General features: G+C 46.3%; 1 protein-coding gene across 1 annotated transcript in view; it reads left to right on the forward strand.

Annotated features, from left to right (window-relative positions):
- The window catches only part of EFHD2 (EF-hand domain family member D2), a 41255-nt gene that overhangs the window by 14997 nt on the left and 1598 nt on the right, over positions 1 to 24660 (forward strand). The window contains exons 2-3 of the mRNA XM_073601362.1: positions 12418 to 12565; positions 20998 to 21132. Of these exons, the coding sequence (XP_073457463.1) occupies positions 12418 to 12565; positions 20998 to 21132 (283 nt within the window). The remainder of the gene's footprint in view (positions 1 to 12417; positions 12566 to 20997; positions 21133 to 24660) is intronic.

Genomic DNA, 24660 nt, shown 5'->3' on the forward strand with positions numbered 1-24660 from the left:
TATGCATACAACAAATTACACCCCAAAATACATTCTGCTACTCTTCCCGTGTATGGCGATACCACACGTGTGAGACTTTTACACAGCCTGGCCACATACAAAGGCCCAACATTGAAGTAGTACCTTCAGGCGTTCTACGAGCATAAATGACACATCTCAATTCTCAACCACCTATTACACTTTTGAAGGCCCTGGAGCACCAGGACAATGGAATTGCCCACAAAATGACCCCATTTTGGAAAGCTAACACCCCAACGTATAATCTATAAGGCATAATGAGTCTTTTGAACGGTTAATTTTTTTCCAGAAGTTTTTGGAAAATGTGGAAAAAAAATGAAAACGCATTTTTTTTTACACAAAGTTGTCAATTTATAAGATATTTATAACACATAGCATGTATATAGCAAAAATTACACCCCAAAATACATTCTGCTACTGTTCCCGAGTATGGCGATACCACATGTGTGAGACTTTTACACAGCCTGGCCACATACAGAGGCCCAACATTGAAGTAGTACCTTCAGGCGTTCAAGGAGCATAAATTACGCATCTCATTTCATTCCTACCTATCACACTTTTGAAGGTCCTTAAGCATCAGCCCAGTGGAATTACCCACAAAATGACCCCATTTTGGAAAGCAAACACCCCAACGTATATTCTATGAGGCATGGGCTGCAAATAGGTACTCGGGTACTCTGATGGGCTCCAGACAGGTACTCGGGTACTCAGATGGGCTGGTGACAGAAACTCGGTTACTCTGATGGGCTGGTGACAGGTACTCTGTTACTCTGATGGGCTGGTGACAGGTATTTGGGTACTCTGATGGGCTACAGATAGGTACTCGGGTACTCTGATGGGCTGCTGATTGGTATTCGGGTACTCTGAAGGGCGGTGACAGGTACTCAGGTACTCATATGGGCTGTGACAGGTACTCAGGTACTCGGGTACTCATATGGACTGTGACAGGTACTCGGGTACTCAGATGAACTGTGACAGGTACTCAGGTACTCATATGGACTGTGACGGGTACTCAGGTACTCAGATGGACTGTGACAGGTACTCATATAGACTGACAGGTATTAATATGAACTGACAGGTACTCAGATGAACTGTGACAGGTACTTTGATGGGTGGTGACAGGTCCTCTTTATTGGGGGGGGGGGCAATCAGTGTGATTAGTGTACACTGTAAGCGGTAACAAGATGTAGCAATGAAGCAATCTCCTCCTCACACACGATCGGTGTGTGAGGAGGAGGACCCGGTAACATCTCGTTACCGCAGTTTGTTGGAACTTAGTGATCGGCTGTGAAAGGATCACAGCCGATCACGTGGTAAACAGCCGCCGGCCAATGGCTGTTTACCAGCGTCGGTGACGAGCAGTGTTCCTGGGAACACGCCGCCACTGACGTACACGCGCAGCGCGCTCGAGACTTTATCACGGCCAATCACGGGTTAAACAGCCGTACCCAATGGCTGTTCACCCCCCTCGGTGGCGAGCGGTGTCTCCGTGACATGCCGCCACTGAAGGAACAGGGATGCGCGCACACGATCACGCGCATTCCCTGTTTAAATGGAGGGACATCATATGACACCCTCCCAGAATGAGAGCCTCGCCGCCTGGCTGTCATATGACGGGCGGCTGGCGGTTAAAGTGGTAATAAAGTTTCATTTTTTTTTCTCTTTCTTTCAAATAATAAGCATGTTATACTTACCTGCTCTGAGCAGTTTTTTTGCACAGAGCAGCTCCAATCCTCTTTTTTTTCGGGTCCCCCCCCCCCCCGCGCTCCTGGTTCCTTACCCTCAAGCAGTGCCCCCAGAGAGCCACTTGCCCTGGAGGCGCCACTGCGTGCTCGCTCCCAACACAAATGTGTCCATAAGACACACAGAGCCACGGCTGACCCCTGGCTCACTGGCTGTGATTGACAGTAGTTGGAGCCAATGGGCGCCTGCTGCTGTCTCAGCCAATGAGAAGGGAGAGTCCTGTGACAGCCGACTGTGAACATCATGGATCAGAGGGGGCTCAGGTAAGGATCGGGGGTGGGTTGAGGGGGCTGCTGCACACTGCTGAGAGTTTTTTACCTTCGTGCATACATTACATGAAGGTAAAGAACCTTCAGCTTATAAAACTACAACTACTAACTACTTGCCGACCACCCGCCGCAGATGTACTGCGGCAAGGTGGCTCGGCTGCGCAAATCGCCATACTGATTAGTGCACTGGCAATCGTGGGTGTGCACGCTCCGATTGGCCAGCGGGGGAGCCAATCAGCGGGCAGATCTCTGTTCTGTCAGGGGATGACATTGGGGATGTTTCCCCAATCACAGAGTCCACAAACAGGGAACACATTTAACCCCTTGATCGCCCCTGATGTTAACCCCTTCCCTGCCAGTGTCATCAGTACAATGTCAGTACATATTTTTAGTACTGATCACTGTAATACATAATGTCACTGGTTCCCAAAAAAGTGTAAAAAATATCAGTTAGGTGTCCGATCTGTCCACCGCAATGTCGTAGTCCCGCAAAAAAATGTTTTTTTATAATTTTTTTGGATATGTATTTTAGCAGAAAGTAAAAAAATACTGTTTTTTTTTTTTTTTTTTTTTTAATTTTCGCTCTTTTTTTGTTTATAGCGCAAAAAATAAAAAACGCAGTGGTGATCAAATCGCAATTGTCAGTTAAAGTAATGCAGTGCCGTATCGCAAAAAATGGCCTGGTCATTAACGGGGTGATTACTTCCTGGGCTGAATTGGTTAATATCACTTTAACTGCAGAATAGAAAAATAAGGTCATGTGAGGTTGTGTGATAATCTGCTCCCCGTGCTGCATGCTGTATTTTCTCCTGCATGCTCATATGCCAGTGTAGCCGGGTCCCTAGAGGCCTAATGGTGACCTCCAGAGTTAGGGACAGCTGACATCCTTCTGTGTAGGGTGGGTTACTAGGCATGGTGTGTGCAATGCAAGGTAGATTCATGGGCGCCAGACACTTCTTGAATGCAAAGAGATTTATTGTCTCTTAAACAGAACTGTGGGATAGAAGATTTAAGGCCAGGACACTCTTAAGTGGGTGCAATCTTAATTGGCAGACTCTGAGACTTCTATAGGTAGACAGCCATGCAGGGAAAGGCACCCAGCAAGATACTACATCTGCATATGTAGCATCGCTGTCTCCTCTTGTAGATCTTCACTCAACTGAGCTCCCAGTCTCTCTCACTAGACTTGCTGATCCACTGCCACTGGATCCCCTGAGCTCTTCCAACCTTCTCACTTAGTATCTTCCTCAAGCATCACCCCGCGTCCCTGCTGGGTTCCTAGCTTCACAGATACTCCTCCAGCATCACTCCACTGGCCTGCTCACAAGACTGCTCTGCAAGCATCACCTCCGCTGTCTGGGTCCCTGGCTTGACATTTTGTTGAAGTTTCACCAACTCTTTGCCATCCCCGGTTGGTGAGAATACTGCTCTGGTACTTGCTTCAGCTACTCACTGTGGTCCCCGGTAACAAGGTGGTTGGTCCCTTAGTGGTGACAGATTCCCTTCTACCTCCGACCACGACAGGTTCTCTGGCCGGCAGAACCGTCACTTCTGGTTGAACTGCAAGCCGCAGTCCCAACCCTACGCTGCTCTCTTGCTCCTGGATAGGCCCTCAGACAGAATAGCAGCCAGATGTGCCCGGGATAGGCCTTAGGCTCTGGCCTAGCAGCCCGGGGTAGCACAACACACGTCCACCCAGACAGCCGTCCAGGTGGCACAGAACCCCGATCACCTGACCTCATTCAAATAAATAGGCACTCCCAGCAGGCCAAGGGACCCAAGATCATCCCTGCCCATTGGCTGAGATACCCCATCTATTCCTAATCTGTCCTTGCAATGCCCTTGTCTTATCTAATGTCACCAGATACCCGACCATCTAGTGACAGAAGAGAGAAAAGTGCAGCAATTCCAGAATAAGGGTGGAATCAATTGATCTCCTATCAATTGGCCAAGGCAACTATACCTGGCAGGTAAATTTACTAGCAACCCTGCCTAAACATCGGGTGCTACCACCAGTAAAGGACGTAAAAGCTGGTGGGAGGAACCACTGTGTGTGGCAGGGGAACATTTTTCTGAACTGGAAAAAAATTTCCAACTGGAAGGGTTAAATACTTGCAGCAGGGGACCAGGGAAGTGTCAATGTTTCAAGACAAAGGTCACTGAAAATGTAAGTATAAATGATCCTCCTTTTTGGGTTCCCCTTTTTTTCAATAAGGAACCTTGTGGTGACAAGATCACATTAAAGGGCAACTCTTAAGCCACGTACACACGAGCGGAATGTCCAACAGATAAAGTTCGACAGAAGCTTTTCATTGTATATTCTGATCATGTGTAGGCCTCATTGGACTTTTTTTTCGAAAATTCTGACAGACCTAGAAATAGAACATGTTCTAAATATTTCTGACGGAACCAATTCCTATCGGGAAAACCGCTCGTCTGTATGCTGTTCCGACGGACCAAAAACGACGCATGCTCTGAAGCAAGTACGAGACGGAAGCTATTGGCTACTGGCTATTGAACTTCCTTTTTCTAGTCCCGTCGTACGTGTTGTACGTCACCGCGTTCTGGACGGTCGGATTTTGGTCAGACTTTGGTTTGACCATGTGTAGGCAAGACCGCTAGAATGGAATTCCGTCGGCGTTCCGTCGGAGAAACCTTCGGAGTTTATTCCGATGGCAAAACCGGTCGTGTGTTCGCGGCATAAGGCCCATTCACACCTCTGTGTTCCTGTTCATGTTTCCTGCACCCCAGATGTTTGTGTGCTCCACTTGGCTTAATGAGGACATTTGTAAAATGAGGATAATTTGACCAAAGGCACTGCTGATGTCAGCCGCTGAGCCAGTTGTGGCAGCCAGAACAATAGGGCATAGATAATTGGAATAATTATAGAGTGCGGATGTTCATCAGCGAAGTTACAAATAGCATGGATGTTTTGATGCTGTATGTGCCTATGCGAGGGTGATGGGAAAAGTAAAGATAGCACAAAAATAAACTGATCCCGGCCATCATTCAGTTTTATTTCCCTAACGCAGTGCAGCGTGAATTATCTTCCCAGGAAGCTAGTGAGATTATGACGGAGATGGGAAAATGGATTAATGTGTGGCTTATATATAGGGACCTTCTCTGTCCTTGTAAATTATAGGGGTCAGAAGGTTTTTTGTTTTTTTTTGGAGTCAATCACACCTACTGTATGTGTTTTATTGCACATCAGTGCATGCACATAGGTTAGCCATTGTATAAATGGGCTAGATCACGTCTTTGCAAGGGGTGGGCAGGAGGGGCAGCTGCCCTGGGCACCATGGGGATTTGGGGAGGGTTCTGCTAAAATGGGTGATTAGGAGGGGGGATTTTTACTGGAAGAGGGGAATTTGGAAGGAGAATTTTGGTTTGCAAAGGGAATTTATGCTTAGGGGGGTACATTACATATGAAGATTAGTGCTCACATTTTTTTGGGGAGGAGGGAGAGGATTTTTGCTGACACAGAATGCTCATACTATTGTGATGTATGATCTTTGTGATGCCTTGACATGCCTTGGATTTTTACAGATTCATCCATGTGCAATATAGGGCCAATTGATGATGATGGCAACGCATGAAAGTGCTTGATTATTTAACCACTTACCAGTTGTACTGCGGCAACATGGCTCGGCTGTGCGAATTGCTGTCATGTTACATTGCTTCTTTGGGTGGCCACTAGGGGCGTGCGTGCGCCAGCTGCTCGCCCTCCGGGGCCGATGCGAGTGCCCGGCGGTTGCGATGATCTCTGTTTAAACACAGAGATCCCGGTTCTCTGAGGGGAGAAGAGACAGATCGTGTGTTCATACAAAATATGAACACCAATCTATCTCTTCCCCTGGCAAGTCCCATCCCCCTTCAGTTAGAACACACACTAGGGAACACAGTTAACCCCTTGATCGCCCCCTAGTGCTAACCCCTTCACTGCCAGTGACATTTTTATAGTAATCAATGCATTTTTATAGCACTGATCGCTGTATAAATGCCAACGGTCTCAAAAATGTGTAAAAATTGTCCGATGTGTCCGCCATATTGTCGCAGTCATGATAAAAATCGCAGATCGCCGCCATTACTAGTAAAAAAAAAAAATAATAAAAAAGCTATAAATCTATCCCCCATTTTGTAGACGCTATAACTTTTGCGCAAACCAATCAGTATACGCTTATTGCGATTTTTATTATCAAAAATATGTAGAAGAATACCTATCGGCTTAAACTAAGAAAAAATTAGCTTTTTTAAAAAAAAAATGGGGATATTTATTATAGCAAAAAGTACAAAATATTGTGTTTTTTTCAAAATTGTCGCTCTTTTTTTGTTTATAGCGCAAAAAATAAAAACCGCAGAGATGATCAAATACCGCCAAAATAAACCTCTATTTGTGGGGAAAAAAAGGACGTCGATTTTGTTTGGGTACAATGTCGCACGACCGCGCAATTGTCAGTTAAAACGACGCAGTGCCGGATCACAAAAAATGGTCTGTCATTCAGCAGCCAAATCTTCCGGGGCTGAAGCAGTTAAAAAAAAAAAAAAAAAAGGAAATGCTTGATTATTAATAACTCCCATAAAAAAATTAATTCAACAGCTTACAGAAAGGTGTGATTCCAGCCTAAGGGATTTTGTTCCTTCTTAACTTGATAGCATCTGATAGCTGCAGATTTGTCATCTACAAAGTCATGCTGCAAGCCTGGATGTCTTTTGTTTTTCCCACACTGTTCAGACTGCAGTGTGTGAAAATCCCAGGAGGTCAGCAGTTTCTGAGATGCTGCAAACATTCCCTCCAGCACCCAGTGTCTCTTAAAGCTGAATTTTGGGGAATTAAAAAAAAAAAACCTCTTGTAGTAGGCCTCTCCCTGCACTGCAAGGGTTAAATGCTTGTTAATTCTAGGGGTAGAGCAGTGTTTCCTAATTTCATTCCTTAAATACCCCCAACAAGCCATGATTTCCCTTACACCTTATTCACACGGGCGTACCCATCCGTACACCTGAGCGAGATGCAGGTGTTTTTCATGCATCCGCGTGCAGGCAGTCCCATTCATGTCTATTGTAATACAGCAGCTGTACAGACACAGCCGCTGGTGATAGCTGTGCAGGTGTGGGGCCCCCGGTCCCACCCTGTCTGCATTCAGGGCCACGCACCCACATGGCTGTCAAATTGGGACCAGCTGACTATGTCTGTACAGCAGTGGTGGCCGCTCATCGCCCCCCTAATCCATGCACCCAGCCCCTAATCTACATGCAGGGTGCTAGACGCATGGATTTCAATGAGGGGGGGAGGTTCCAAGCACATGATTAGAGCCTGAGGCTCTAATTGGCTTCAAAAAAGGGTGGGCTCGGGGAGCAGAGCACTGCGTCCCAAGCCCACCCAGTTGTGTGACATTAGCGAATTAATATTCGCTAATGTCTTCCTGTTTCTCCTCCCGGCCAATCAGGAAGTGGATCCTGAGACCTGGTTGGCCACGAGTCCTAAGTCCTGATTGGCCGGGAGGAGAAGTGACCGCCGGGACTTGGGAGGAGATGCAGGGGGGAAGCCGCGACCTGGATGGGGTAAGTGCGGGGCTGGCAGGGGACCTGGCGGGCGATGGAGAAGTGACGGTAGGAAGCGGCGATCGATTGAGCGAACGCTGGGGGTAGAGTGTCTGGCTGGCCGCGGGGGCTGCTGCCCCCCCCTGAACAAAATTGAGCACCAGCCGCCACTGCTGTACAGTCTCCATGTCCCCAAATAACATAAATGGGACTGCCTGCTCACTGGTGCACGGACACATGTACATCCCATGCCGGTGAAGACAACCCATCGCACAGGTGTTTGATCGGTATGTGATTGTGAATGAGGCTTTAGATAAAGGAGCTGTCATGAATACCAAGCCATTAACATTAATTTAAAGCAATTGTAATGGTTATTTTTTTTTTCTTAAAATAATTAAGATGTAATATTTACCTGCTCTGTGCAATGATTTTGCACAGAGCAGCCCTGAACCTTGTCTTCTAGGGTCCCCCGCCTTGGCTCTCGGCTTCTCCTCCCTCCTGAACACCTCCATAGCAAGCCACATGCTATGAGGGCACTCAGTAGAGGGCACTCAGTAGAGCCAGGCTGTGTGTGTCTACCCCAGGCGTTAACTCAATCGATCTACGCTTCCCCCCCATCGCTCGATTGCCACAACGCTCGCCCATCGTCCGCCAGGCCCTCCCCCCGCCAGCCCTGCACTAACCCCATCCAGGTTGCGGCTTCAGTGGCTTCCTCATTCTGGCAGACATTCTGCATCTTGTGCAACTAGTCCCCGAAGCCTCTTCTCTTTGGTGCTCTGGCCGGTGGTCACACTCTGACATCATCACATACAATGCAGTGCCAACAGTCCTGCGTTGTATGTGAGAACGTCCAGGACTTGCTCAGAGGAGAGTGCCAGAAGCCTGCTAGAACAAAGAAATAGGTCAGTATTGCAGCTTTGTTTATGATGAAGCCATATTGACGAAACGCGTTGGACAAGACTAGACGAGGTGACATGATGATGTTCCACTTGGAGACTGGCCCAGGGTGTTCAAGTTGACAAGCAGGGAGCAAGGTTTGTGCTTTGAGCAGACACACTGTTAATTCATAGCACTGTGTGCACTTTATAAATGTGAGCAAAGGTTTGTGGAGGATTTTATGAGTGGGCCTGCCTGCACATGGATGCATGGAACACCTGTGCATCCAAAGATGGCCTTTCACACGCTTAAGTACGCCCAAGTGAATGAGGCCGACTGATTTTTTTTTTTTTTTTTTACAATAAAAGTAATGCTCTATTAGATTGCTCCTTTGTATTGCATGTATCTCTACATTGATGAACATTAGTGGAGGGAGATGTGCCCACAGTGGGATTGCCCTGGATTCGGAATGCATTAGGTGCCATATGACCTTTAAAATCCGAGGTCCAACGTATTGGTAAGTGCGCCTTTCTGATGGTGGTGGAGGATTGTCACAAAGGGAGTCTCCATTTGGTGTGATTCACTTTGGTGGATGAAGATTTTGGTGAGGGTTTCATTTCACAATGACAAGTCACATGAATTACTTCGGAACTTGGGATTCTGACTTTTATTGTACACATTTGGTATTCACATGCACTGGTCTATGTATGATATTTATATAGTGTGGCTGCCTTAATTTTATTCACCTACACTATATTGTCAAAAGTATTGGGACACTTGCCTTTGCACGCACATGGACTTTAATGGCATCCCAGTCTTAGTCCGTAGGGTTCAATATTGAGTTGGTCCACCCTTTGCAGCTACAACAGCTTCAGCTCTTCTGGGAAGGCTGTCCACAAGGTTTAGGAGTGTCTATGGGAATGTTTGACCATTCTTCCAGAAGCGCATTTGTGAGGTCAGGGACTGATGTGGACGAGAAGGCCTGGCTCACAGTCTCCACTCAAATTCATCCCAAAGGTGTTCTATTGGGTTGAGGTCAGGACTCTGTGCAGGCCAGTCAAGTTCCTCCACTCCAAACTCACTCATCCATGTCTTTATGGACCTTGCTTTGTGCACTGGTGTGCAGTCATGTTGGAACAGGAAGGGGCCATCCCCAGACTGTTCCCACAAAGTTGGAAGCATGAAATTGTCCAAAATGTCTTGGACACCTTAAAAGTTCCCTTCACTGGAACTAAGGGGCCCAACCCCTGAAAAACAACCCCATACCATAATCCCCCCTCCACCAAATGATTTTGGCCAGTGTAAATGCAAAAAAAACGTGCAATCTAATAGAGGTCTATGGGAAACTGGGGGGCACCCATGCTGTGGCCATATCACAGTGCAGAAGACCAAATTGTGTATTGTACAAATATTTGCAGGCCTAAAAAACTGAGTCTCCCCCTTACATCAGGGTTACATAGTTAGATAGTTACATAGTAGGTGAGGTTGAAAAAAGACACAAGTCCATCAAGTCCAACCTATGTGTGTGATTATGTGTCAGTATTACATTACATATCCCTGTATGTTGCGGTCATTCAGGTGATTATCTAATAGTTTCTTGAAGCTATCAATGCTCCCCGCTGAGACCACCGCCTGTGGAAGGGAATTCCACATCCTTGCCGCTCTTACAGTAAAGAACCCTCTACATAGTTTAAGGTTAAACCTTTTTTCTTCTAATCTTAATGAGTGGCCACGAGTCTTGGTAAACTCTCTTCTGTGAAAAAGTTTTATCCCTATTGTGGGGTCACCAGTACGGTATTTATAAATTGAAATCATATCCCCTCTCCAGTGTCTCTTCTCCAGAGAGAATAAGTTCAGTGCTCGCAACCTTTCCTCATAACTAATATTCTCCAGACCCTTTATTAGCTTTGTTGCCCTTCTTTGAATTCTCTCCATTTCCAGTACATCCTTCCTGAGGACTGGTGCCCAGAACTGGACAGCATACTCTAGGTGCGGCCGGACCAGAGTCTTGTACAGCAGAATTATCGTTTTATCTCTGGAGTTGATCCCCTTTTTAATATTACAATATTCTGTTTGGTTTGTTAGCAGCAGCTTGGCATCGCATGCCATTGCTGAGCCTATCATCTACTAGGACCCCCAGGTCCTTTTCCATCCTAGATTCCTCCAGAGGTTCTCCCCCCAGTGTATAGATTGCATTCATATTTTGCCACCCAAATGCATTATTTTACATTTTTCTACATTGAACCTCATTTGCCATGTAGTTGCCCACCCCATTATTTTGTTTAGATCTTCTTGCAAGGTTTCCACATCCTGCGGAGAAGTTATTGGCCTGCTTAGCTTAGTATCATCCACTAATACAGAGATTGAACTGTTTACCCCATACTCCAGGTCATTTATGAGCAAAATAAATAGGATTGGTCCCAGCACAGAACCCTGGGGAACCCCACTACCCACCCCTGACCATTCTGAGTACTTCCCACTTATCACCACCCTCTGAACTCGCCCTTGTAGCCAGTTTTCAATCCATGTCCTCACCCTATGGTCCATGCCAGTGGACCTTATTTTGTACAGTAAACGTTTATGTGGAACTGTGTCAAATGCTTTTGCAAAATCCAGATACACCACGTCTACGGGCCTTCCTTTATCTAGAAGGCAACTCACCTCCTCATAGAAGGTTAGTAGATTGGTTTGGCAAGAACAATTCTTCATGAATCCATGTTGATTACTGCTAATGATATCATTCTTATTACTAAAATCTTGTATATAGTCCCTTATAATCCCCTCCAAGAGTTTACATACTATTGATGTTAGGCTAACTGGTATGTAATTCCTAGGGATGTATTTTGGGCCATTTTTAAATATTAGTGCTACATTGGCTTTTCTCCAATCAGCTGGTACCATTCCAGTCAGTAGACTGTCAGTAAAATTTAAGAACAATGGTCTGGCAATTACTTGACTGAGTTCCCTAAGTACCTTCGGGTGCTACCAATCTGGTCCCGGTGATTTATTAATGTTAAGTTTCCCAAGTCTAATTTTAATTCTGTCCTCTGTTAACCATAGAGGTGCTTCCTGAGTTGTGTCATGAGGATAAACACTGCAGTTTTGGTTACTGAAGCCCCCCTGATCGTGAAGACTGAGGAGAAGAATAAATTCAATACCTTCGCCCCTTACATCAGGTTCCCCATCAGAGTCCTTCTGACATTAGAATCTCCATCAGAGTCCTCATTATTTCAGGTTCCCCCCTACTTCAGAGTCCCCATCAGTGAAGCCACAGCCAGGCGCCCACAGTTAGAATGTCAGCGCCTCGGAGAGGAGGGGGAGAGAAGCTGGGCTTTGTGAGCTCACATCGCTGGACCGTGGGACAGGTGAGTGACAGGTGACAGTCTGATTATTAAAAGTCTGCAGCTACACTTTTCGTAGCTGCTGACTTTTAAATGGGTGGAACTCCGCTTTAATACAATCATTTTTCTAACTGCAAGCGGTGTAAGTACCTGAATTTGACCTGATATCAGCCTCGTGCAATCCCTGTACAGCAGAGCTCAGATTGGAAGAGGGAGAAAAAGCACAAGTAGTTATTTGGTTGTGCTGCAATGCTCATGTGCTAACAAATGAAAGAGCAGAATAACAGATTTAGTCTGCTGCTTATCCTTTACCTGTCAAATCACAGACTGAGGGAGGTAAAAGACCTGTATGTAATAAACTTTCTCAGGAAAAAGAAAATCACCTGGGGCTGTGCTCTTGGGCAGAGCTGGGTTATCTTGGAACTGGATGGACACAGATATAAATCATTGGGCAGGTAAGACAGCCCCATTATTTAGCTGTATTTAGCAGCTTGCCTGGAGTTCAGAGGTACCTTATAGTGGCCTATCTCTGTTTGGCCAATCAGAACTTGGCTCATAGAGAACGTAGGGCATCTGTATATAGTAGCCTTGCATTGGTAAGAACATCAGGTGTATCTGATCTTGTCTAACAGGTACGACGCTGGCAGGGACGGCTTCATAGATCTGATGGAGCTAAAGCTGATGATGGAGAAGCTTGGAGCGCCGCAAACCCACCTGGGCCTTAAGGACATGATTAAAGAAGTAGATGAAGACTTTGATGGAAAACTGAGCTTCAGGGAGGTGAGTCAGAGGTCTGGATTCATTGTAAGTACTGGACTAGAATGAAGAGCAGGTTTTACTAGAATGTCACATCACCAGTCACTGAGGACTTTTATTACTGCCGTGTTATGCTGTGAATTAAAGGGACCCGGGAGACGTATTTACTGGAAGGCTGATGACATCAGTTTCCCCATCTAACATCAGTAATCCTAAAACAATCCATTTTAACCACTTCAGCCCCAATAGGATTTACCCCCCTTCCTGACCAGAGCACTTTTTTTGCGATTCGGCACTGCATCACTTTAACTGACCATTGCGCATTCGTGCGACGTTGCACCCAAACAAAATTGATGTCCTTTTTTCCCCCACAAATAGAGCTTTCTTTTGGTGGTATTTGATCACCTCTGCGTTTTTTATTTTTTGCACTATAAACAAAAAAGAGCGACAATTTTGAAAAAAAAATGCAATATTTTTTACTTTTTGCTATAATAGATATCCCCCCCAAAAAAAAAAAAATATAAAAAAAAACAAATTTCTTTCTCAGTTTTTGCATCCTGGGCACCTACAGCCCTAAACGTTAGTACTACTCAGTGCAGTGTTCAGCCACTGCCTCTTCAGAAACACGCTGCTCTTTAGAAGACACGCAGCACCTCCATGTATCTGCAAACGCACTTTTTTGCATTCTCCAAATCGCATGGTGCCAGTGTTCTGCCGAGAAAGGTCCCCCCGTAGGATAGTGTCCGCCCTGTACTGCGCAGGCGCAGCGTTTGCCCAGTACAGAGGACAAAGGTGACGCCGAAAGTCTCCGAACATGAACTGCTGTACACGGCGCCTGCGCAATTAAGACTGCAGTGTGCCACTCGCTCCTGCACACTCCCGATGCTCGTGCAACTCTGCAAGGGGCGGATCAATAAACTACACGCCTTTGCAGGGCGTGTTTTCACACAAGCACCCCCCTGCAAAGATCCGCCCCTTTGAGAAATCAAGCCCCATCGTATGAGCTCTGCCCATCATGCGGCCTCTTCTGTATGCATCCGCCCCTACACCCACCCCTTGCAGAGTTGCACGAGCATCGGAAGCGTGCGGGAGCGCGTGGCACAATGTAGTCTTAATTGGGCAGATGCCATGTACAGCTGATAAACAGCTGTTCATGTTCGGAGACTTTCGGCTTCTCCTTTGTCCTCTGTACTGCGCAAGCGCTGTGCCTGCGCAGTACAGAGGACATTTCTTGACAGGACACCGGCAATGGCACAGTCCAAATCATTGATTCCCAAAAGTAGTTCCTGTAGGACTTCAGGGGGCAATTTGTATAGACATCTGTGCAGCAACCTGCACAGATGTCTCTGAAATCACTCCCGAAGTCGGACTGACATGCGGTGAACTCGCACGATTTCTAACCCACTGTCAGCTAGTCCATTAGGCATGGTTTCCTTTACCACTAGTTCATATCTATGTGTTTTGCGGCTGGTGCGTTTTTGGAAAGGGTCGGGGACTTTTTTCCCCGCGATTTGCAGCTAATAGACTTCAATGGAGCTGCACCAGAAACGCAAGTGGTGCATTTTTGATGTGTTTGCATTTTGAGTTTCTTATTTTACCACTGTATATAGCTGGTTGCTAAGCAGGGAGCCGGGAAGCCAGCTGCCGCATCCTTAGCAACCGATGAGTCATCAGCTGTTAGCGGGGTTCCCTGCTGAAAGCTGAATTAAAAAAAAAATTGCCAGCAAAAAAAAAAAAAAAATCGCAAAATAGAAGAGGCATAGGGTTAACCCAAGGTCCATAATAAGGCCCTTCGGGTCTGGTATGGATTCGGAGTGGTCCCCCCCAAACCAATTTTTGTTTTAAAAACGGCGTGGGGTCCACCCCAAAATCCATACCAGACCCTTATCTGAGCATGCCGCCCAACAGGTCAGAAAAGGGAGGGGACGACCGACGCCCCTCCCCCCTCCTGAACCATACCAGACCGCATGCCCTCAACATGGGTGGGGTGGGTGCTTTGGGGCAGGCACAAAGCACCTTGCCCAATGTTGATTAGGACAAGGGCCTCTTCCCAACAACCCTAGCCGGGGTCTGCGGGCAGGGGGCTTATTGGAACCTGGAAGCCCCCTTTAACAAGGGGGCCCCCAGATCCCGGCCCCCCACCCTATGTGAATGGGTATCAGGTACATTGTACCCCTACCCATTCACCAAAAAAGCAGTGAAAAGTTAAAAAGAACAAGAGCCGGTTTTTGACATTTTCTTTATTAGTAAAATAGCTCTGAGCCACCGTCTCTCCCGGTGTTGTCTCCTCCGGTGTCGTCTCTCCCGGTGACGTCTCTCCCGGTGTCGTCTCTCCCGGTGTCGTCTCTCCCGGTGCCCTCGTCTTCTTCTGCCACCATTTTCTCCCTGAGCTGTCATCTCCCGGTGTCGTCTTCTTCCTCCGACTAGGGCTGTCGGTAAGAGGCCCTTGTTCTCATCAACATGGGGGCAGGGTGCTTTGGGGTGGGGGGCGCAAAGCCCTCCTGCCCCAAAGCACCCACCCCCCTTATGTTGAGGGCATGCTGTCTGATATGGTTCAGGAGGGGGGCGCTCGCTCGTCCCCTCCCTTTCCTGTACTTCCGGGTGGCATGCTCGGATAAGGGTCTGGTATGGATTTTGGGGGGGGGGCACGCCGTTTTTTTTTTTTTTTTCAAATTTTTTTGCCAGCAATTTTTTTTATTCAGATTTGAGCGGGAACCCCGCTGACAGCTGATGACTCATCGGTTGTTAGGGATGTGGCGTTAACAACCAGCTTTATACAGTGTGTTTTACAGTGCAATTAAAGAGAAAAGAAAAAAAAACGCAAAATGCATGAAAACTGCATACAAAAATGCATAAACGCTGCTTTAAAAACACAAATTGCACTGAAAAACATGCCTGAAAAACACATCAAACGCAGCCGCATAGCTGTGAACCTAGACTTAAGCTTTGACAATAAAACCTGGAATCTGATTGGTTACTATGCACAGCAGCACCAGATTCTGAGTGTTCCAGTTTTAGTAAATCTCCTCCATTGCATCTGGCTTCTAACACACCATAATGGAATGTTGAATAATCTCTAGTTAATGAAACATTCCCAACATTCCACTGTGTCAGGCGTGTTCCTGTGCGCTCTAAATCAATGAAGGGTTTGTTCCAATTGTAATCTTTTATGTTGTACTATATACTGCTTCCTGTGTAGGTGCAACAGGTACCCAAATGGCTGATATCACAAACCAAATTCAACATCATCTGTATAGTTATTTATTTAGCATAAAGGCAACCATATAAAGCTTGATTACAACCAAATGTGTGTATTGTGAGACGCGCTATGTAGGCCTGCCCTAGGTTATGATAGGTGCTTCAAGAAATAATCAAAAGTTTTGTTTCTTAAAGCAGAGGTCCGCCCACCGCTGCAAAAATTAAAAGTCGGCAGTTACACATACTGGAGCTGCTTTTAATAATCGGACACCTACCTATCCTGAGCCCAGCAATGTTTCCATCAGCTGTTGGGTGCTGCCGCCTTTCATTGCAGGTAAGTGAACCCGGCAGTGTAGCCTGACGGCTTCACGCTGGGAACCCTACTGCGCATGTTCAAGGCTCCGCTCCTCTCTCCTACTTGCCCGGGCGGTAACGTCAATACCCAGGGCTGAGGCTCCCGGAAGTGGGAACAGGATACCTGTGAAAGACGGGTATCCGCCCCCCCCCCAAAAGTTGCCAAATGTGGCACCTGAGGGGGGAAGGAGTACAACGAGCGGAAGTTCCACTTTTGGGTGGAACTCCGCTTTAATTTAAAAAATAGACACCAAGAGCCCTTTCACAATGCCAGCAGGCCGCGTTAGCGGTAAAGCGCCGCTAGTTTTAGCGGCGCTTTTTGGGACTAGTGGGGCACTTTTAACACCCGCTAGCGGCCGAAGAAAGGGTTAAATGCACCCGAAAAGCGCTTTGCAGTCGCTTTGGCAGCGGTGCCCATGGATTTCAATACATCGCTCCTAAACCGCTCCAAAGATGCTGCTTGCAGGTACTCTAATGTCCTGCAAGCGCACCGCTCCAGTATGAAAGCCCTCGGGCTCTCACACTGGGGCTGCAGGGGAGGTTTGCTTTACAGGCGCTATTTTTAACCCTTTAGCGCCTGAAAAACGCCTCCAATGTGAAAGGGATCTTATTAAAATTAGCTTTTTAGAGTATATCGTCCCATCGTAAAGTAGGCACATGGTCATAAATACATTAGAGTGTTAGCTCATCTTTTCAGAAAAAAACGTAAAAGGTGAACGAAAACTATACACCCTCCCCACCCCGGTCCCTGCTGGGCTTCTGGGGATCAGAGCTCTTTCAATTGGTCAAATCGGTCACGTTTCGGCACTGACCAATCAGAAGTGCTCTCATCTGTCCCAGAAGCCCTGCACAGGGCTGTCTTTAATGCAGGTCAAAAGGGACAGCTTCCCTGGGCCCAGTCACTGTTGTGGGACCCAAAGCAGCTGCCCCTTCAGCCCCCACTGCCCGAAAATAGTTGATAAGTGGATCCAGGAGGGCCCAAGAAGAAGGCCCTGGCCCTGCAGATAGAAGCGGAAGAAGAGCGTCTGCTTGGACACTGGCAGCCCATGGCTCATGGAGGCAAGTACAGCAAGGCCAGGGAGGTGGAAGGGGGGGGGGGTTTGTATGGTGTTTGTTCACCTTTACGTTTTTTTTTTTTTTTAATTCACCTTTTTCATGTTTTTCAACTCCACTTCTTTCCTCCACAATGGCTAAATCGCACCAGAAGCACCGTCATTTTTCCAACATTATGAGGAAATTAATACTCAGTTTGGATCATCCCTATAATGGCCAGGCAGCTAGCTTTTTTACAAACAATGTCAACCTCCATATTTGTTTCAGGAAAAGTGCGATTTTATTATGATGCTTGCAAAATATGCTAAATCGTTCACTGTGGGAAGTACAGAGGTTGCATAATCTACCATCTGCTTTGAAACAATTCTGTGTACTACGATAATGCAGGGATGCTTGGAGCACAAGGACAAACCTGGTGCTGTGAACAGTCTGTAGTCTGAGGACTGAACGTGAACTGACAAGGTTGGAATTCGCTGCTGTTGGTTTGAGTCAGCAGAGGTTTTTCTGCTCAAAAGCTAGATTGTTCTTTATTCCGATCCCCTGCCAGCACTGCATGGAATTTTCAATTCAGGAGTCACAAGAGAATTTAGATACTGCTGTCATCGTTGTCACCCATTTATGCAGTTTTATCCATGGATGTCATATAATCAATGGGACTCACTAATGTGTTTTTTGCACACATGAATAAAAAATCATTTTAGGTCTAAAGATTACATAAATATATATTTTCTGAAAGCAGACACCCTGGAGAATAAAATAGTGGTAATTTAAATGTTTTTATGTCACAGGTTATTAGCACAATGGTTTATGAAACATATAAATGTACTACAGTTAGGTCCATATATATTTGGGCTCAATTTTGCGTTCAAAGGAGCTGTCCATGCAAGTGAAACAGGCCATTGCAAGGCTTCAAAAATTAAACAAATCCATCAGAGAGATAGCAGCAACATTAGGAGTGGCCAGATCAATAGTTTGGTACATTGTGAGGAAAGGAGAATGCACTGGTGAGCTCAGCAACATAAAAAGGCCTGGACGTCCACGGAAGACAACAGTGGTGGATAATCACAGGATCCTCTCTATGATAAAGAAAAATCCATTCACAACATCCAGACAAGTGAAGGACACTCTCCAGGAGGTGAGCGTATCATTGTCAAAGTCTACAATCAAGAGAAGACTTCACAAGAGCAAATACAGAGGGTTCACCACAAGGTGCAAACCATTCATAAGCCTGAAGAATAGAAAAGCCAGATTAGACTTTGCCAAAAACATCTGAAAAAAGTTAGACCAGTTCTGGAAAAGCTTTCTTTGGATGGAGGGAACTAAGATTAGTCTGTACCAGAATGATGGGAGGAAAAAAGTGTGGAGAAGGCTTGGAACAGCTCTTGATCCAAAGCACACAATGTCATCTGTGGTCACATGGTGGACGCAGTGTGATGGCATGGGCATGCATGGCTTCCGGTGGCACTGGGTCATTGGTGTTTATGGATGATATGACAGAAGACAAAAACAGCCGGATGAATTCTGCAGTGTTTAGAGAGAAAACACCACTGTGCCAGGAATAATGCAATAAATTGAAAGCTGCCACTTTAAATAATTTAAATATAAAAAAACATAAATAGTGGCGCTAGTGCCTGAAAAAAAATACAATAACCACCCAGTGACAAGAGTAAATCACAAATAAAAAATGATGATCTAATCATAGTCCGTGATTAAATAGTCTATAGATGAACCAAAATTGGCACATTATGCAAAAAGAATATCTTCCAAATCTTCCACCACACCGTGTGCACTTGGTGATTCCACTCCTCTTTAGAAATGCACTCACCAGATGAAGATGCCTTGCATTCTCATGCTCGGCAAATAAACATCAACCCTCCCAGGGTTAAAATAATCCACCGATATCCAATCGTGCATCAGATGTCATAGTCAGATCACTCTGGGCCGCTAGGACCCTCACAGCTTTAATAGGTAGGTATCTGCAATGATTCTATCCTGGTCATCCACTCACTGGGCTCTTTCCTTTGCTTTATTCCATCCGTGATCTCCTCCACAGCTTCTCGCAGGTTCAGCCAAATGCAGCAAAGTTGATTGGACGGCGCTTCACAGTACAGATGGACAATGATCCAAAACACACTGCAAAAGCAACCCAAGAGCTTTTGAAGGAAAAGAAGTGGAATATTCTGCAATGGCCAAGTCAATTACCTTATCTCAACCCAATTGAGCATGCATTTCACATGCTGAAGGTAAAACCCCCACAAAGAACAACTGAAGACAGCTGCAGTTAGCACCTGGCAAAGCATCAAAAAGGAGGAAACCCAGTCTTTGGTAATGTCCATGGGTTCCAGACTTCAGGCAGTCATTGTCAGTAAAGGATTCTCAACAAAAGATTAAAAGTGAACATTTTATTTATGGTTATATTCATTTGTCCAATTACATTTGAGCCCCTGAAATGGGGGGACCGTGTAAAAAAATGGTTGCAGTTCCTAAAAATTGTACTTGATATTTATGTTCAACCCCTTGAATTAAAGCTGAAAGTCTGCACTTCAAATTCATTTGGATTGTTTCATTTTAATTATATTCTGGTGGCATACAGAGCCAAAAATATGAAAATTGTGCCTGTGTCCAAATATATATGGACCTAACTGTATATTACCCAATTTTTTGGTGAAATATAAAAGATGAGGTTGTGCCAAGTGAATAAATGCCCAACATGTCAAGGCTTAAAATTGCCTATGCCTGTGAACCGGCAACAGAATTCAGTACCCTATATTTTAAATGGGTGATGCATTTAAAGACCCCACAGGTCATCAGTTTAGAGTTCAAGTTATTCTAAAGGAAATATAAAAAAAAAAAAAAAGTCATACTTACCTGTTCTGTGCAATGGTTTTGCACAGAGCAGCCCCGATCCTGTTTTTTTCGGGTCCCCTGCCGGCGCTCCTGGCTCCTCCTCCCTGCCAAATGCCCCCAACAGCAAGCCTCTTGCTATGGGGGGAACTCGAGCAGGCTTGCCCTCGAGCCGCGCCGATTGTCTAAGTAAGTGGCTTGTTATGGGGGCACTCGGTGTGGGGGTGGAGCCAGAAGAGCAGGATTGGGGCTTCTCTGTGCAAAAGAGGAGGTAAGTATAACATGTTTTTTATTTTAATAAAATAAAAAAGGAGCTTTACAATCCCTTTAAACCAGAGTTCAGTGTCACTTTAACCCCTTTAAGACAACACATTTTTAAAAGTGCTTCAGTTCCCAAAGTTCTGCTTTAAAATTACAAAGGTCAGCTCCAACTCCCTTGCATGTTTGTCTTCAGTTGTTTCTGTATTATCATATCTCCCAAAAAAAAACAAAAAAAAAACACATAAACCATATATTGGTACTTTTAAATCACTTTTAATCAATTGTTATTTGATTGAAACAATTGTACAGACAGAATAGGTGGTTGTAGCATATACAGTATAGCAAAAAATGTTTGTACTCGGTCATTTATAGATTATGCAGGCTGATGCAATGAACATTTTTACGAAAGCAATCATAAGTAGAATTGGACAAGGCAGCAAATCTGTGTGTGTGTGTCACCTGGAAATAAAATATAAAATATAATTAAAAAATATAATTAAAACTCTGTTTAAATCTGAAAAAGTTGATGGCCAATTGATGCTTGTGTGGCCAGCATCTGACTTATAATAATAGAGATAAATCTGCTCTGCTGTCTCGCTGTATTCGGAATATCGGCTCAGACTCCTTATTATGTAATCTCCATACTTTGATGCTGTGTGTTTGATTAGTAGGACGCTCCGTCAGTATATCACCAGGCAGCGAAGATTTTAATAAGTCTTACTTCTTTCTCTCTCCTCTCTTTGAAGTTTCTTTTAATTTTCCGCAAAGCCGCTGCAGGGGAGCTGGAGGAAGACAGCGGGTTGCATGCTCTCGCCCGGCTTTCAGAAATTGATGTCTCCATCGAGGGCGTAAAAGGAGCCAAAAGCTTTTTTGAAGCTAAGGTAAGCAGCATTTACATACAGACTGTATTTATTTTATGACAACTCTCTTGCTCCCCCCCCCCCCCGGCTTGGGCTAGGGGCACTCAACCTGTGGCCTCCAGAGCCCTTTGATGTGGTCCTAGACCTCAAACCAGGCATCGCTACAGGGGTGCGGACCGCACCCGGGTAACACCCACCAGAGGGGTGACACCATCAGGGTCAGCGCCAGCATAAGTTCCACTCATGCCATCGCCGTCGGTGCTATGCAGGCCTGGCATCCCAGGCAGCAGGGATGCCACATTTGGCATAGAACTGGCGGCACCGGCAGGGACTCCCGCAAGTAAGTGCCGCCCACTGGAACGGGATGCTGAGTGGGGAAGAATGGCTTAGTAAAGGCAGGGACCTGGGACAGGCTGAAGCTGGAACTCTGCCGATGTAGAGTGCTGGCGCTCAGGGCCTGGGATAGAGGGAGGGGAGGGGAGGGGAGGGTAGACTTGCAGTAGAGACCATGCTGCCCTGAACTTTTTCTATGACTCCCAGAACCCAGCTCCTTAATGCACCCCCATTGGCTCCCCAATCCCTGGGCACCCTGTGACACTGCTTCATTGGGGTTATCATGTGAAGGGCTGGGATCTGGGATCACTAAGTAACTTCCCTTGCTCACCCCCCCCCCCCCCCGGCTTAGGCTAGGGGCACTCAACCTGTGGCCTCCAGAGCCCTTTGATGTGGTCCCAGACCTCAAACCAGGCATCGCTACAGGGGTGAGGACCGGGTAACACCCACCAGGGGTGACACCATCAGGGCCAGCACCAGCATAAGTTTCGCTGATGCCATTGCCGCCAGTGCTATGCAGGCCTGGCATCCCAGACAGCAGGGATGCCACGTTTGGCATAGCACCGACGGCACCTTCAGGGACTCCCACAAGTAAGTGCTGCCCACTGGAACTGGATGCTGAGTGAGGGAGAATGGCTTAGCAAAGGCAGGGACCTGGGACAGGCTGAAGCTGGAACTCTGCCGATGTAGAGTGCTGGCGCTCAGGGCCCGGGATAGAGGGAGGGGAGGGTAGACTTGCAGTAGAGACCATCCTGCCCTGAACTTTTTCTATGACTCCCAGAACCCAGCTCCTTAATGCACCCCCATTGGCTCCCTGATCCCTTGGCACCCTGTGACACTGCTTCATTGGGGTTATCATGTGAAGGGCTGGCATCACCAAGTAACTTCCCACCTCCTGGATCGCCTGTGCTGCCCATCCCCACCTCACCTTTTAACGCTTTGCCTGCAGAATGCCATCATCACCATTACCGCCACACTTGGGGGTTCTAAGTGGGTTCTGTACTTTTAAGGTGTCACCCTCCCTTTAAAATCAGAGCCTCTCTCCCCTACCCTTGGCCTCCATTCCTAGGAAGGGTGATCATGGTGAAAACTCTGACATACTGTACACTTGTCAGTGGCAGCAATGTACTTAGCCAGAATCTGCCTTCCATGGGAAGAAAATTATTGGGGGGGGGGTGACACCATATTTTACTGCACCAGGTGACACCAACCCTGGTGACGCCACTGGTTGAGACTTGTTTTTACCACGCACCCCACTGGTGTAGCGTCAGGGGTCACAATGGTGATCCCTCCCTATGCTCCAGGGGGCCTGTGCAGACTCCCTGTCACATTCTGTTTTACATTTGGACAGGAGGGTCTGTGAGGGCGGCATATATGAACCGATCCTCACCATTTTGCTTCTGCAAACGCTGAAAGCTGGCTTCTCCTCCTCTCCCCCATTCAGCGGCTGCAGGAGCAAAATGTTCATTGCGCTAGTCAAAATAAAATAAAAAAATCTAAATTCTAAACCATTTTAATTGATTGTGGCCCGGGACTGTACATTCTGGTTAGCCACAAGTCCCAACTTGATTTCAGGTACTTTAGTCTTCCCTGCAAAATGCCAGTGCACCTGGCTCCAACTGATAATTCCCCAAGCAAGGGTGGAGGATAACAATATGCTGTCCCTCTGAAAGCTAGCTGAATATTGCACTCAGCTGCAGTCTCCCTTGTAGGCTTTGGGGGGTGAAAAGTGTAGAAGAATTTTGAGGACAACTGTGGCTACACTGTCTTCTTAGCACAAAACTCCAGACTGTGTTTCCAGGAGAAATTACTTTTGACAGACTGGCACAACATTCCCAATACTGATCCCAGCACTGGTACATTAGCGCAAGATTATCCCAAGCAAGCATTGAAGGCTGGCCGTAGCTGTCCCTGCCAAATGGCTAGCTGGGTATTGCACCTGGCTGCCTCTCCCCTATAGGCTTAGGGTGTTGAAACAAGCAGAGGTTACTCACTCAGTCCCTTTTTTTCCTGCAGCATACATGGTGACTTCTGTCCTGGCCCCCTGCTGTTCAGGTCCCACTTGCTTGCCAGGGTGTCTCAATCAGTTGAGATGAGACGGAAGGGGTAAGGGTTCCTCTCAGCTTCCTTCCTCCTTTCTCTCATCACACTGTCTCTCTTTCTTTCTCTCTCTGGCACCTTCTGCCTGGAGGCAGAGCCTCTCAGCACAGGGGTCCCCTACAGACCTCTGGATCCTGGATTCTCCTCCATATGGCCAGGCTCCTGAGCATATATGGACCAACTCTCCACATTCTGGGCCATCCTAACCCAGGGATTTGTAGAGCTGCCATAAATATTCAGGCTTCTATCTCCATTCATCCTCCCACTAAGTTCTGGAATATTCTGGAAGCTTCCAGAAACCAGGGGGAGGTAACAGAGGCTCAGCCCTCAGAGCCCGACAGCTAAACTGTACATGACCCCAATTAATTCTGGCTGCAGTGAAGGTTAAAGTGGTTGTAAACCCCATTCATGAAAATTTAAACTAAACACATATATCTGTAGTGTTTACTTATCTCTTTACAAAGCTCTAAGTGTGGTTTCTCTCTGGTGCTTCGTTCTTTTATTATGAGTCACTTCTGACAAGTTCTCTGACACATGAGATAACATGAGCTGAAAATTTGTGTCAGGAAGGGAGCTTAAAGGGAGATAAACAGAGAGGTTGTCTATTCAGAATACAGCTCTGCATGTTCCTTCATTCCTCTGCCTATGTGGAGGGGGGTTGTGTCCCTTTCCTCCAATCAGCTCTCACACAGTGTAAATACAATCTCCCCACGAACCCCTATGCACTGCTGAAAGATAAAGAAAGATTTTTAACATGATCTGCACTTTTCAAAGGGTGTAGAAAGGGGAACACAGCAGATATAAATGTAAAACGTATGTGAGAGGATTTGCTTCATCTCTGTATCATCTGAGGCCAGTCACTTCACTGGGTATATGTGAGGGTTTACAAGAGGATTGCACCGATACCTGTACAAGACCGAGTACAAGTACCAATACTTTTTTTCAAGTACTCGCCGATACCGATTACCGATACTTTTTTTTAATGTCATGTGACAGTGGCACTAATATACAGCACTGATGAGGAGGCACTAATATGCAGCACTGATGAGGAAGCACTAATATGCAGCACTGATGAGACGTGGACGGTGTCAGTAGTTTTTTATTTTCATGTTATTT

This window comes from Aquarana catesbeiana, linkage group LG10 (assembly GCF_042186555.1).
Source record: "Aquarana catesbeiana isolate 2022-GZ linkage group LG10, ASM4218655v1, whole genome shotgun sequence".
NCBI classification, from domain to species: Eukaryota; Metazoa; Chordata; class Amphibia; order Anura; family Ranidae; genus Aquarana; species Aquarana catesbeiana.